Source organism: Populus euphratica, unplaced genomic scaffold (genome assembly GCF_000495115.2).
Source record: "Populus euphratica unplaced genomic scaffold, PopEup_1.0 scaffold1.1, whole genome shotgun sequence".
NCBI classification, from domain to species: Eukaryota; Viridiplantae; Streptophyta; class Magnoliopsida; order Malpighiales; family Salicaceae; genus Populus; species Populus euphratica.
The window spans coordinates 8,263,793-8,279,576 of NW_011499845.1; the positions used below are offsets into that span (position 1 = coordinate 8,263,793).

General features: G+C 33.9%; 1 protein-coding gene across 2 annotated transcripts; it reads right to left on the reverse strand.

Moving 5' to 3' along the window:
- Nucleotides 1–817: 817 nt before the first annotated feature.
- On the reverse strand, nt 818–6,616 carry LOC105127295 (type I inositol 1,4,5-trisphosphate 5-phosphatase CVP2-like). 2 transcript variants are annotated; one of them, XM_011028539.1, is made up of 13 exons: nt 5,608–6,613; nt 5,380–5,461; nt 4,849–4,917; nt 4,654–4,738; nt 4,446–4,550; nt 3,655–4,348; nt 3,342–3,535; nt 2,873–2,981; nt 2,599–2,747; nt 2,167–2,404; nt 1,415–1,486; nt 1,147–1,324; nt 818–1,056 (listed from the first exon to the last, which is right to left on the reverse strand). In XM_011028539.1, exons 1-10 carry the CDS (start codon nt 5,635–5,637, stop codon nt 2,182–2,184), a joined length of 1,740 nt encoding a protein of 579 aa, XP_011026841.1. In that variant the 5' UTR covers nt 5,638–6,613; the 3' UTR covers nt 818–1,056; nt 1,147–1,324; nt 1,415–1,486; nt 2,167–2,181. The 2 variants fall into 2 exon arrangements, with proteins under 2 accessions (XP_011026841.1, XP_011026850.1); XM_011028548.1 differs by lacking the exons at nt 818–1,056; nt 1,147–1,324; nt 1,415–1,486; nt 2,167–2,404 and having other exon boundaries at nt 2,624–2,747; nt 2,839–2,981; nt 5,608–6,616.
- Between the last annotated feature and the right edge of the window lie 9,168 nt (nt 6,617–15,784).

The following is a 15,784-nucleotide window of genomic DNA, read 5'->3' on the forward strand; positions in this document are numbered from 1 at the left end:
TCACAGCGAGGTGATAATTGTCTAGCTGGGCCTCCACTGCTCAGCACTCCAGCATTAAGATAAACCAGATAGAGCAGAAGGCGAGACAAATTCTGACATGGAAGGTGGAAGCTAGAAGAGAAGATAGGTTAAGATATTAAGGTGATATTTAAGAGAAGGAAGTGTCCTGTAATGTGATGAAAACAGTTGCTCAAAACATGTAAGAACATTCCCCCTACGCATCTGATTGATTATTCCCATGTTTAACCAGAGATCCTTGAATTAAAAGTCCGAGTTCTAGAGGAAACTGGACAGCCCTTGAATTTTATTTGATCCCCCCTCTTTTAACAGCAAAATTGTCCATTATAAACTGGGGAAGAGGCTCTTGGTTAAGAACACCATATTTGACAAGGAATCTTTCTTTAATTAGTGTTCCCGAGTCCTGACGAGAATTTGACATGGACCATGTTGCCGGCGTTAGATCTATTACCACTTCAATCTGAAGGGAAGAATCATCACTCCAGTGCAATTAATTGCCTTGGACATTCTGTATACTTTTGGGCACCTCCAAGTTCATTTTCCATGTTTCTTGCTTTTTGATCCATGTTTGGACGGCTCTATGTGCAGAACCTTTTGAAATGTCACAACATTGAGGACTAGGAGTGGGAACAAGTTGGGAGGAGTAGTTCACGACGTTTGGCACTCTGAAGGAGTGTGATCTAATAAATCATGGCTCCTAACTCCTAACAGACCTGCTAACGGCAGTGTATATGTAGATTATCAAGAAACCATCCTTTTCAGTAAATCATTAGCAACAACACGAGCAAGAGGCATTCCCAAGTCTAACATAAATTTCGATATTATATAAATTTTCCCTGTAGCTTTGGTAACGAATATCCATCAGATCTCTACTAGCTTCTACATTGAAAACAAAAGAAGTGGCCAAAATGATGTATCATCTTCTTTCAGTCATCAAAAGTGTTTCCTAAACTAAAACAAAAACAAAAAATCATGAATAAATCAATCTTTTAGTCAACTACCTCGCAGCTCCTGTTGGGTTGAGCGATTGAGTTCATCCTGCCAAAAAAAAACCCACCATTGTTACTTGGCCCTATTTATAAACTGAAGTATAAAAGCAACCATGATAAAAAAAATAAGAGATCGTACCGAATCATAATGAAGGACTGATAGTGCTTGCACAAAACTTTGCAATAAAGGTAGGTGTTTTTAATCTGGTAACTCAATTATGTGCCAAACAGAAACTGGAACGTTATGATGATCAAAAGTTACACTGAGTTGATGATGTATGGAGTTAATTTGCTGACAAAATTACAAATATTTACACCTGAAAAAAAAAATGAAAGCAGATATAAAGTCAGGCAAGGAAACAAAAATGTACATCCAGACCAGAAAAGTAAAAGAGAGGAGAACCAACCTTTTTCAGTCAATGGGCAACGGATTGTCTCCATCACCCTTCAAGGCAAAATTTGTTCAAAGCGATTCCCGCCTGCAAAAGGGGACCAGAAGCTACATAAGAATAGGAACAACCAAAAGATTTTCTCAAGAAAACTTAAAAGGCAAGGGATTTTATTGTATGGTATACTTCAATAATACACTAAGTATATATTCTGTTTTTTACCTTCATTTTCATTAGATTCACAAAAGTCCATGAGCTAAATAGCCTAAAGCAACAATATTTCGTTTCTTGTGAGATGTGCCAAAGGTATTCGTTGGGCTCAAAATCTAAAGACTAAAGGTGTTTATCTGCAGACCACCGTAATAATGGATCCTCACACCCAAATCCATTTTTCTATCCCATCCCATCCATTACAATGGAAAAGATGGTGAAAAGGGGAAAACATTTTACAATAATAAAAAGCAGCGTGGAAGTTTTGCTTGAGTGATTGAGGATGCCAAACCATACTTCATATGCAGAAAAAAATGTGATTCTTGTAAACATTTTTATTGCCTGGTTATGCCCCAAGAGAAACACTGAATCATGGAAAAGAAAATAAAACCATATATTCATAAGCTCAAGGAAGATGCAAAGAATGAAATAAGGGAATCCATGAAGCATCTTGGAGCTCAACTATTTAGTTCATTAAAAAGAGAGTTTGCGCGATCACATGCATGTGTTTCTCTATGCACATGCACACTGGTAAGAGATGGAAAGGGAGGAAGACATACCAATCTGATCAACCTTCAAAAGAAGTTTAGTTCCGTGTACCCATGTGAGTACGGCAAAAGCTCCTCTACCTCAATTCTGGAACTAGAATAACTAGTGTTTTTCCTCAATGGACCATGACTTGACTCAACCTCTGCCCAAAATATGCCATAGACAGGCCTATGATCTGAGAATCGAGATTCCCCACGTACATAAGATGATTGGTGGAGGCCTTCTCCATACCACAAAATTCTATCGCACCTTCAGCATAAAATTATTTAATCAGCAACACGTGATTAGAATTAAGAACTTCAACCATGTGTATCGATATTGTAACCTTCACTTTTTTCTAATTTCTATAGGCATTTTGTAATTCAAATTTTGCAGTTGTGAAAACGTTCTTTTTTTTCCAGCTGCATACTTTCTTGTACAGTGGTAGGAAGGGCTGTTCTTACCAAGCTGGCGTTCGACGTTTCTCCTTAGGATGCATATCGTCTCCTGCATATCTGTCTGAATTGGTTGAATACTTGTAGGTTGGTGGAAAATAAATTTTTCCCTCACTCCATCCCCTAAAAACACGACCTCGCCTTTGCTCTATCCTTAACTGCAACATAACCATCAGCATATCAGATGGAAGCTGACTTATATCTAATAAAATTGATTGATATTTTCGAAATAAGAGGAAGGAAACTGACAACAGAAAATATGGAGAACATATGTAAAGCGTGCCTGGTCATTCTCTAACAATGCTCTCCAGTTTTGCATCTCAACCAGTGCCTTGGCAGCTCGATATGACAGGGCAATACGATAATTCAAATCCCCAAGCCAAATAACTCGACTGCAACACATATTATTCAGAATTAGAATTTGAAAATGAATGTTGAACAATGAAGAAAAAGAGGGAGTGGACACTATAAATCATTTACTGAGACATGCTTGTAAATTTTATTGTAAAAGCTCAAAATTCTCATAGGATAGGTTTTTGTTAGGACTTAGCACCTTGTGATTGTCAAAAACACAAATAATTCACTGGAACTGTTTCGTAAACTATAAGAGTACACATCTGATTGCCAAGAAAAGTGAAATGCATCTCCTTTTCACCTTATCATCAAATCCTCATAATCTTTTCATTTATTTTAATCCTTTTTCAAAACAATGTAGAGTTTACTTGATAGCTGATCAGCAAGGTTGGTCTTACTCATGCTGGAGGATTGTTTCTGGAGACTTTTCATCACCCGAGTTATGAACCCGTGGAAATCTTGTCTTCCTAAGAATCTCCATGACATCTGCATTCCTTCTTAATTCATCACCTTCCTTCTGCCCAGAGGTTAAATGGCTGCATATGAAGCAAAAGCTTGTTTGGTGCAAGGACATGCTGACTGAAATAGATCCCTGCAACATCAAGCAGATTATTAAATCTCTATTTTTCTTAATATTCAGCAGTTCTGATTAAGTTGGAAAATCCAGGTAATGAAGCAAAAAAATGACACTATGATTTACTTGAGCGATACCTTATTTCCTAGGTAACCCATCAATCCTCTACCAACACAAGAAACTTTCATGTTTTTGACGTGCTCCCTCAGATCACTCCTAACCCATATTGTCAGGAATATGCCAACCATTTGCTTGCTTGCCACTAAGCAGTACCTTGAATGCCCTGGCCTCCTATATCCATCTTCAGTAGACGCAGAATAGGAATTTCCATTTGACATTGGCGAATATAAAACAGTACTTGGTGATTCCCCAGGCCCATTATCATCATCTGAGGAACCCCATCTGGAGTAATCACTAGGCCTGGAATAATCACTGGGCCTGGAATAATCACTAGGTCTGTGACCCCATCTATTGCTAGGATCATAGTCACTTGGCCTGTGACCAAATATTACCCGATCACATACACTGAATCGCCGATCAAGTCGTGGCTGTGGAATTGAAGGATCATTGTCCATTCTCCAGCTATGAGTTGTCTGGAATGACCGGCGATGAAAGAAAGAAGCATTCTTTTGTCTAGATGATCCCTCGAAATCTGCATCTATTTCTACAATTGGCTCAGGGATTGGAGACGGTGTATAGCAACCACCACTTCCACTAGTTCCAGGAAGATTGTTTAGAGTCTTTCTGATGAGAGCCAGCCATTTTTTGGCAGGGCCGTTATCTTCTGCACCCAGAACATTACCAGCATTCAAAGGAACTATCTCTTGAAATCTGATACACAAAGATAAGTAGAGATGTTTCCATCATTAATGGGCAATCACAGGATTTAGTGACAGGAAATGTGAAGATAATAACCACCAAGTCATACCCAAGAACATAAATATCTGCTGGAGGTGAAGCATGAAGCCAGTCATCAAGACTTAAATTACTTAGAGGGGATCTTCCAGCCACATTCCAAGAAGCTACAAAAATGCTGCCCCAAAAAGGAAACAGAAAAGCAGTTGGTACTTAAACATGAAAAATACGCACATAATTAAGGAAGAAAAATGAGAGAAGGGAAATCTAAGGCACGATACCTGTAGTTTTGCACGTCTATGATACGAGGATGGTCAAGATTCATCCTGTTCCGCCGGACCTGCTCTGGATTCTTGCTAAATTTCTCTGCATCGAAGAGATGAAAAAATAATTAAGAATTACAGCACTAATAGGAATTTAAACCCAACTGAGACACATTCACCATGAGAAATCTTTAGATTCTGATTGTAATGCACCTGTTTTGCTCTTTTTGATTGTACATGGCTCCCTCTCTGAGAAGCTAGTCCTGTACTCAACTTCACCACCTGATGAAAAAAAAATACACTTGTAAAGCGATCCTATCTTTTAAAGAAAGGGTAAACCAAAGATGAATGTGGAGAAGTTGAATTGATAAAAAAAACAAAACTATATTATAACTTCAAATTGTCACTAGCAGATACAGTATCAATTTGGTTGCAGAGAAACTTTAGGATTAAAAGAAGATGGAAATATGGACAATCTTTTATTTCTTTCACTCCTTGGAATACAATAAAGGAAAAGAGCATTTAGCAGAGGTGAATAAAGTTGGTGATATTTGAGGATCACAATACCATCAAGCACCATGTTCACAAGGATATTCCTCCTTTTTCCTGTTTTCTCAGCAACCAACCCGATGATGAGAAACTGTAGTATAAATAAAGCCGATTCTTTGATTCCATTGGATTAAAAACCCCAAGTTTGATTAAAGGTAGTCATCACGCAGAAGACCAGGAAAAGAAAATGCCTACCGTAAACATCATCAGCTTGAAATTCCTCATTTTTGCTCTTGATGTTGAACCACTTTCTGACCATTTTCTTGGACCAGGAGAGCTTCACCCAAAAAAAAAAAAAAACTAATGACATCCAAAATCATCATAATTGCTCGATGAAAAAAAGATGGAAAAAAACCAACTAACTAAGGAAAATAAGAAGAAGAAAAACTTGACATTTATGCGTAGGAAAATGAAGAGAAAAACCTTGCTTTTCTTGGAGTTCCCATCAGTCATTTTTCACTATTAATTCATATAGCTCTTCTTTTACTTCCTGCCCCTCCCCAACTCCCAATATCACCAGAAAAATGGTCACTAACTCAAAGAAATAGAACTCCACAATTGGAATTCTCCTTCCACACACTATTATCAAGCTTTGAAGCTAGTCAAGAAGGTCTTCACTCCCTGCACACTCTAAAAACCACTTAAAGCTACCAAAACCCAGCCAGATACACCGAACCACAAACGGGTTTCTTGGTTTCAAGTAGAAATGAGTCAAAAGAGACCGAACAGCAAGTGAGTTTTCTTGTTTCCTCTAGTTCTCCTTTGCAAATGCACTGTATGAGACACTTGAGAACAAGAAACGAGAAGAAACCCACAAAATACGAGGATGCAATTAGTCAAGAGAGACAACAATTTAATGCGCGGAAGTGAGATGAGAGATTCTTGAAGTAGAGCAAGACAATGTAGGAGACATCGATGGAGAAATAAATTAAAGCAAAGGTTTTTAGACAGAGAGGATTAAGAGAATCAAAGCTTATAGCTTCTTTCTCTGTCTCCCTTTGAAACAAAGAGGCCTCGTTCTCAGCAAACAGCAAAGTATCGAATTTGGACAGAATAAAGTGTAGCCTTGGAGAGAGAGGAGACACAAGACTTGGTCTTAACGGCTGCCTTTTTCTTTTTCTTTTTCCTTATTTTATTTTTTATTTTTTTGGATTTCAAGTACTTCAAATTTCAAGGCGAGCCAACATGATGGGACAAACGGGCAGTCATTCAGTGCAGGATCTCTTGCAAAAATCGGCATGCAAGACCTGCCCACGGTCAGCAAATGTGTTTAGAGGGTGAGAGGACCTCTTGTGGGTCTGCAGCCTGTAGCCATTGCCCTTCTCTAATCTTCCCATTTTGGTCTTCAAAATAAAATAAAGCAGTTAAAGAAGGAAAGAGATAAAGGAATGTGACAATGTGCAGTGGTACTATATACATATATTTTCTCTCTGTTTTCTATATGTGATCCGTCTCTTTCTCTTTTTATTTCCCCTTTCTTTTCTTTTTCGCTAGAGTTATGTTTTGAGTATTGACAAAGGAATGCCTCCTGTGTTGGCTCCCTGTAAAAAACATTAAAAAAAATTCTGTCTGGTTTTATGTTTGTTTGGTTAGTAATATTTTACTCTCTTTGTGTCGATTTGATTGGATAGGCTGATTACAGTGGAATGTAGGGAATGTTGCTCACCAACTTGGATCTTCTTTTGGCTCAGTCTTGGGATTGTCTTTCCAAACAAGGGCACTTTGTCCCAATTTTTTTGTGCTTATGTCCCTTCCTTTTCTTTGCTGTGCTCCTTCGGAGATACCAACTAGTATACGGTTCGCATGCTTTTCAATTTCATTTTTTGACCACCTTGCTTAATGCCACTTTTTAGCGATAGGGAGCTCCCTAAATCGCTAGTTAATCTTAATTGATGTGCCCCGCCGCCCATGCTTGCTGCTTTTTGGGCGGCTCCTCCTCAGACATTCCATAAATCAATCTATGGCTCCCATGCTGAAGACCATATTCAAACAACAATATTATTTGGATTTAAGCTCTCTTGGCTCGAAATTATAATTGACTGGTCTAAACATCCAAGAGGGGGTCTCATGTCTGTTGGAATGTTGCATTTGTTTTTGCTGCCAGCCCTCATGATTGATGGGGCTCGGACATTGATTAGCGACAAATTTTATACTAAAATCCGAGGATTGTATTTATTGGTTGACGGCGGATCGTTTGTAGTTGCCAGTTGGGGCAGCTTTGGACTAGTTCGTCCACATTCCAAATGGAAATCTCTTATGATCATCATCATCACTCGCCGAGTAGTGCTTTGATTGGTATTATTGCCTATTGGCCCCAATTAGAGATGATTTGGGCTAGTTTAAGGGTGTCCTTGTTGCCCTCTGCTAACAAAAGAAATCACTCCCGGGTGCCCCACATGACATGGTGTCTGATTTTACTCTCTTTTCCCTCGAACATTTCCAGGTGAGCAACGAATATACAGCTTGTGTTAGCCTTTGTGCAGTTGCATATTCATAAATCGTGAATTCTTAAGATCTTCTGGACAAAAATTTAGTTTGAATTAATCCACAAACTGATTCAAGAATACTCTTCAGCATCAAGTAATAAATCAATCAATCTATCATAAGTTTAAATTTAGCAATTCACGCTAGATTAGTGTAATGCTTTAATTATGAAACATATCTTAACATTATACCTTTTCAAATTTTAGTTATGATGAATGGATTTAAATTTGTTTCGCTTACGATCATTTAATACTTGATTTTTTATAAAAAAAAAGGTCTAAAATACTCTTTCATACATGTATGAATCCTAACATGAATATGAATAATGTGTGTAGAACTTCATTAGAAAAAGGTTTAGTCTTAATCACAAAAGTAAGCTCAAGTGTATCTTGATTGTTTAAAAAACAGAGTAGTTCTCTTCTTTTTAAGACCAAGTGGTATCGTAGGGTCAATCTTGACATGTAAACATTGAATCTAGCTCTACGATCCAAATAATGACAGGATATCCGTGTAAAGATTAGAAGAAATGATAAGATCCTTATTAAAAATCTCCTTGCATATTTTATGGGTTTAACCTCAAATCTTCAATGGTGCTTTTAGATGATAGTCAGATCTGTGGCAAACTTAGGCCCGGTTCCGACATTACACAGCAGCCGATCAGGGGAGAGGGAGTTCTGTTGTGCCGTGGCTGAAAGCTGAACCTCGAAGGGCGAGAGATGTAGGAGTTGTATCTTAACTAAACGTGTAAAACGAGTGGACTCCATTGTATCCAAGTCAAGGTTATCTAATCAGCATGAAAATCGATTGCCATCGTGAAAATGGTTGGTGACGTGCCCTCACTCTTGCATGAGATTCTGTTAGGATGATTGTGATGGTTTTTAAAAGTATTTTTTATTTAAAAATATATTAGAATTATTTTTTAAATCATATATTAAAATAATTTAAAAATATTAAAATAATTTTATGTAGAGAAGAAAATAAAAAAAATTATATTTTTCTGAAAAAAAAGAAAAAAACCAAAAACACTTCAGAAAAATTACAATATTTGTTTTTGCGTCTCTGAAGTGGGCCTTCGGGAATCATTTCAAGCAATGAGGTGGAAAGGTGAATGTTGAATAATAAAAGGAAATTTGCAAAGTGGAGAATTGTACCGAAGACTAAAGGAGACATGGGCCATCCTTGGTAATTGGATATCTAAAGAGCCGGAAGAAATGGCCCTACGATGTGTTCTTCTCCTTTATTTTTATTTATTATTTTATTTTATTTAGCAAGCACATTGATGCAGCTTAGCCAGTATCTCAGGGATACCACGGCTTTTGGATTCGTCGAGGACATGATGAAGAGTGCTGTTTGGATGCTTATTTTCTTCCTGACCTGCTGTACGATGGAAAAGAAAGCGTATATTTGTATAAATTCCATGAAATTAACTGTTTTTTTACTCTATATATTTTTTTTATTGGTGCATGGTATCAGAAAAAAGCTCACGTGTCCATTTCGTATAAAAACTAAACAAACAAGAGAATTATCAATTAAAATGTTTAAAAACACAATTATCAAGGAGCATAAAAAGCTATAATTAAAAAAAAAAAGGGATATAGTAAAAATATACGAGAGACGCGCTCTTAACATCATTTAACACATCTTGTCACAACAAGAGCAAGGAACGTCTATGGGGAAAGAAATGAAAACCACTTAGCACATATTTTTGAGAAATAATTCTAATCCCTTCCTCGTCTATTAGTTAGACTGTGACAAAATATAGTTTTATAATGACGAAAAATAAAAATAAAAAAGTTATAAATGAGACTCTTGTGGATGCAAATACAGACAGTGGTGGCAGCTCTTGTAGAAGATGAATGACAGAGAATCCAAGCTTAGTTAGCAGATAAATATAAAGGGCCCGCCCTTGGCCTGCCGCCCACCCACTCTTCGCCTTCTTATCAAGATTCTCCATCAAAACTTGGAAGTCAAATATCCTTCCATTTCCGAGGGAACTCTAAGGGCAACAATCTGATCAAGTGGTATCTAAGGAAACATCAAGTTCAGAGATTCAACGAGGGAATAATGTTCTTGCGATTCTACGTATCTCTCGCATGGAAAAAATAGTTTGATGTATACAAGCTAGGCACCATCTTTGTTGGGGGGAACCAGGGGAGGGGAGGCAAGCAGAGACCCAGGTCTCTGCAAGACATTTTAATTGTTTTTTATTTAATATTTAAATATAGAATAGTGTGATATTTTTATTTTAAATAAATAAGTTTTAATAATATATCTTATTATATTAATTTTGATTTCCCCTCTCAAATATTAGCAGCTCTGCCCCTCGTCTTTGTCATGTCACATGGACCACGCAAGATATCGTTTCAAGGAAAGAAGAAAAAAAGGCAACCTCTCCCGTTATATAATTATATCTTTACCGAGGGAAATGAAGTCATAGAAAGTCGAATTCCTATCTCATTTGTTAGCCATCAAATATAACATCACTGGATCAAGTCTTCATGTGTTCCGAGCACCATAAATTAAAATAAATATTCCTTCGACGAGCCACATAAGTTGTCCCTCCCAGTGGCAAAGCAAGGTTTTTTTTCCCCCCTTCGTGTCTGGAAACTAGAATAGAAAATGTGCTTTTAGTGCAGTAGTATTTCTCATAATAGGCTAGAGTGGAGATAGATTCAAGCTCAAAGTTAATTTAGACTATATATATATTAAAAAAAATTGTCTTTTATCACGCTTTTTGATGTCTAATATTATTAAGAATATCTGGAAACAAGGATAAACAGCATCATAAAGATGCCCAAGAACCATAATTCCCAGCACGACCCAGTTGCTGGATACTGCGTGTTGTCTAATGATAATAGCTGCTAATAACCAAGCCATCATGGAGGATATGATAATTAGCTAATAAGAGGCAGCTCAAAAGCCACCACGTTCACAATTAGCCGAGGAAGATTTCGTTATCAAGCATCGCCATCTGTGGACTAAACGGGTCTGCAATGATATCAAAATAGGTCAAAACAACAAGAAGGAATTCCAAGAAGATCTCTGCTTTTGTCTTTTTCTTTTTTGTTCTCTTCCGACGCTACCCTCCCTTCGGTGAATCTAATGCTACCGTCAAGATTTACGAGGCAGTCAAACGAGGCAGCAGCATGTTTGATTTCCTTCTTTCTTTAACACTCCCTTTCTTTTCTTTTCTTTTTTTCTTTTTTTTTTCTATGGGTGCCTTTTCTGCTTAATGAGTTAGGCCCCACTCCTGTCTTTCTCTTTGCCAACGTTCTTATGGGTTTGAAGACAAATTGGGTTTTTATCTTTTGATTTTCCTTCTCTAAATGTACGGACCCAGTCTTCTTTACATACATGTCATTAGAAATAGAATCTACTGCAGGTTCAAGTGTCACCAAAGACCAACGTATATTATTTTTTACCATGCTATATATCAAAGTTATAAAATCAGCCAAGTTATGGAAGAGTGAGCATGAATTATCCAATTTTTTAAAATAAATAGATTATAACATGTTTTAAAATAAGTCAACAAATAGGTTGATCAGGTTTTGATTAAGTTCTACTGAGTCCTGATCAAGCTAAATTTGGGATAGTTTGATAGGTTAGTCTTGTTGTAAAGATAGTGTTCTGTATGCAAGTATTGTTCTGATGCGGACATGTCTATACGCGCAGACATGACTTGTGTTTTGTGCGTTCATGTATTGGACGTCGACGTGTCTTCTATCCAAGTGGCATGTTTTCATTTTATTCATTTCTCTTCGTTATCTCGGGAAGTCGATGTCCTTTGTACAGATTAATATAAATTGATCCAGTATAATCAATTGTCTTGATGTTCCCCCAGGTATTATTGATTTTTTACTGTTAACTATAAACCAAGAGATGAGGAGTTTTACTGTATTATTTTATAAATTATTATTTATTAAAATAGTGATTTTTTAATTAATATATTTATAATTTTATTTTTTAATATTTTATTTTTTTAGTTATTATACTCTCATAACCTGGATTATAAGTTTAGCAGATTAACCCGGTTTGGCGGGTTAACGTGATTAACTTTAAAAAAAATTAATTAATATTTTTTTAATTTTATTATTTAATGCTGGGTTGATTGAGAATTAGATTTCATGATTTATTTTATTTTATTTCTTTTATGTTAGTTTAGTCTAATAACTTGCTTAGAGGGTTAGCTCAAGTTAATTTGGGTTGTTTTTTTATCTTTTTAAAAATATATATTTTTTATTGTTATTCAATACTAAGTCGGTTGATATTTGAATTCATGATCTATTTCAATTTGCTTTATAATTAGCTATTTTAGTTTCAGGCCATTAATTTTGGTCGGGTCATGGCTTCTTTAATATTAATTTTTCTTTTTATTTGGTTGTCTTGACATTATGACCGGGGTGACAAGTTAGCCTAATTGATTAAATTTGTTTTTTAATTGATTGTTTTTTTTTAGATTTTATTATTTGACATCACATTTAATCAAGAATTAGGTTTTATGATTTGTTTTGGTTTACTTTTTATTAAGTTATCTCGATCTCACGGCTTGAGAATATTGTTTAATATGCCAACTTGAGTTTGATTTGCTTGTTTTTTGTGTTAATTTTTAAATTAAATTTTTTACAAATTTTATCATTTAATACCGGGTTTGACAAGAATGATTAGAAATTGAGTTTTATGATTTATTTTGATTTACTTTCTATAAAATTATCTTGATGATATAATCAAAGTTACGGATTTAATAGATTAACCCTTGTTGAATCAATTCATTTTTTTAAAAGGTTATCTCAGTCCGATGATTCTAGACATGGATTTGACTAATTGATTTGGGTTATTTTTTACGACATGACTAAGATTGTATGAATTATTTTTGAACTTTTATATTCAATTGGGCTATATTAAATCAACTCCCATGTCATTTATTTTTTATTTTTATCTGAAAGAATAATAATAAGATCTAACATCTATCTTGTAATAAAAAAAATTAACCCAATTCACAATATAACATATATGAATTATCTAATAATTCCATGATTAGGTTAGTGGTTACATGATTATAGAAAAAAAGTTAATTACAATGCATTGATATATAAATAAATAGAACTATGCAGTAAGTCGTAAAATGGTTAGAGTTTGTGATCAATAAATTTGTTTTCTTTGTAGTTTTAAGTTCAAGTCCTATGTTTAGTAATATAGTGGCCATGAGAGTCTTACATGGTTATTAACTTTATAAGTCGTGAAATTAATTGAGATATTTGTAAATTGATCTGGATATTCATGTTAATAAAAAAATCACTAATTAGCTATTTTGATTGCGATGGAATAAATCTTCACAAAGATTCAATAAGGTATTTTTTAATTTACACTTCAAGATACATTAAAAAACACGGGTGGAGTTACATTTGATGATGATGTAAACAAATAATTATTGTGATAATAATATACAACACTGTAAAATATAAAAAAGATTATTACATCTTTGTATTGTATTATTTTTATATTAAATTTGAAAAAAAAATTATTTCATTTCATTTTCATGCTATACATGTTCAGTGATTCCTAAATACTACTTTTTTTTTATTTCACATCGTGTCAAGGATAATTATTAACCTAGCATGTATTTTAATTTTAAAATATTATTAATTTCATCCATAAAATATTAACTCATTAATATAATTATTCTAATGTAACCTTTGAAAAAATATTATATATCTAAGCAAAAATACAATAACCTGTAATTTATTTTGGTCAATTCATTTTTCTACAGATACAAATCAGGAGAAATTTATAATATGGTTTAGTCGGTTAGTTTTCTTAGATTTTACAAAGAAATACAAATATACAAGCAAAGAAGATGATAATAATAATAATAATAAAACTATATGTTAAATTTGGAATGGGTGGGAAAAGTAAAGGAAAAATGATCAAACCTAGTACCTAGAACCAGGTCTAGGCTCATCTAGGCTGAGACACAACTAGAGCACTCTACATGGAAGACAACAAGCTGTCTATTATTATCCCATGCGGTGAGTCTTGTTTATTTTTTGACGAAACCCACTAGAATCTACTGTGAGCACCGACCAGCATAAAAAATTCTTCGTTTTATTTCAAATATTTATCTCTCTCAGATCTAGTGATAAAATTGTATAATTTTTATGCAAGTGAATTTTTTAATTGATGACTTTAGAGGTACATAAATAGCTAAATTTCTTAATATTTATAATATTTTTTATTTTTTAATAATAATATTCTTTTTGCGCCTTTAGAGGTACATAAATAGCTAAATTTCTGTTACACCACTTAATAATTATAATGTTCATGAGCAGAATTAGAGGGTAAGCCTGGATAACAGCCCCGAGCCCTGAAGTTAAAATAATAGTTAATTCGTACAGGTTTTATATCTTATAATACAACTAACTCTTCTAAATAAGAAATTGTCTTTTAACCCCCAATCTATCTATAATTTGTATATTTTTGTCATTGTATATTATCTCTGCACCCCATCACGGTCCTCGGTTTTTCTAATTTAATATTCACAATTTTGTCCTCGTGGCCGTGGCCCCTGGCCGCATCACACGCCACGCATGGATTGCGACCTCCACAAAACTTAAATATACGTAACTTCATAACTTTGGTTTCAAATTATTCATGAACTGAAAGATAGTCGATAGTGTAGTAATTGTTTTTTAAAGTATTTTTTATTTTTAAAAAAATTATTTTAAATATTAATACGTTAAAATAATTTAAAAATATTAATTTAAAATAAAAATAAAAAAAATATTTTTTTTTAAATATTTTCAAAATACAATATCAAATATACTTTTAAGATTACAGTAGGACTTCTCATGATCCAGGTAGCCCAAACAATCCGTGTTGTCCAGTGATTCATAGCTAGTTCTCACATTTTACGAGCCTTCTTTCAGTAAGTAGATTGAAAAGGTTGTAATAATGTGTAAAAGATGCTCGACCACTCGGTATTATTACCATCTTGTATCTTAATCATGAGAGCGGCTATGCCTCTCCTTTTGAAGGCTGACCTCGACTTTCAACAGAAGATTTCCTCTCGCTCCTTCACCATGACGAATAAATTCTTAATTATCATCCAAAATGTAATTAAATATTGAAATTATTTTTTTAATGGAATAACATAATTTAAAGATGTTTCAATTAAAAAAATGCAGCATGTAATTGTCATGTTTAAAAAATAAAAGTTGTATTTTAGCCAACACAGCTATTAAAATATAAACAAATCAAATAATATGTTATTTAATATTTTTTCAAAAAAAATTGAGGTGAGATACATCACATCACTTAGAAGGGTATGCTAAATTTATATTTATTTTTTTAAATTGTTATTAATAATTTTTTAATTTTTTAAATTTATGTTTAAAATAATACCTATTTTTTCTTTTATTTTATTCAGAGAGTCTCTTTTAAATAATAATTATTCTTCAAATTATATATTTAAATTTAAATAGTTTTTATTTTTTTTAACTTTTATATGGATAAATTTTATTTTTTAAAATAATTTTTTTTATATATGTGTAGCCTTGTATGATTTATTTTTTTCTTGTATTTTACTTGATTAATTTATTTTAATTTGTGTTTTTATTTTTATTATTGTTTTTTAAATATCTTATCTTTTAAGATTAAATATCTTTATCTATATTTATTTTTTAATTTTTCAAATTTTATTTTTAGATATTATTAATAATTATTTATTTATTTGCATATATAATTTTTGTTTTATACATAATTTATTTTTTCAACTTAAATTTATCATTGAAAGTTTTTTTTTTAAAAAAGAAGATAAAAATATCTAACCTAAAGACAACACCGATCACATATCTAATGATAGATCATAAATATCGCGAATAAATGTAGACGTAGATGCTGTTAGATGACCAGATGTCTGGAGAGCAAGGGGGAATAAAAAGGGTCACAAGAGCCCAGAACCACTCACCTGCATTGACAATACTGATATATTTGGTGGTCACAATTTTTTCCCTCGTCTTCCAAGGCATTGTATACCACCCTCCATGTTGCCCTATCAAATCAAAAGGCTTCTGTCATTTTCAGACATTGCCCCGCCTCTCCCGATTTTATTGACTGATTG

What these genes read in the sequence shown, in the direction of transcription:
- LOC105127295 (XM_011028539.1), bottom strand. Translation starts at nt 5,637, where the DNA reads ATGACTGATGGGAACTCCAAGAAAAGCAAG. An exon ending in ATAGACGTGCAAAACTACAG is followed by an intron (nt 4,551 to 4,653) that starts GTATCGTGCCTT and finishes TTTTTGGGGCAG; the next exon opens with CATTTTTGTAGCTTCTTGGA. An exon ending in CATTGTTAGAGAATGACCAG is followed by an intron (nt 2,748 to 2,872) that starts GCACGCTTTACA and finishes GTTATGTTGCAG; the next exon opens with TTAAGGATAGAGCAAAGGCG.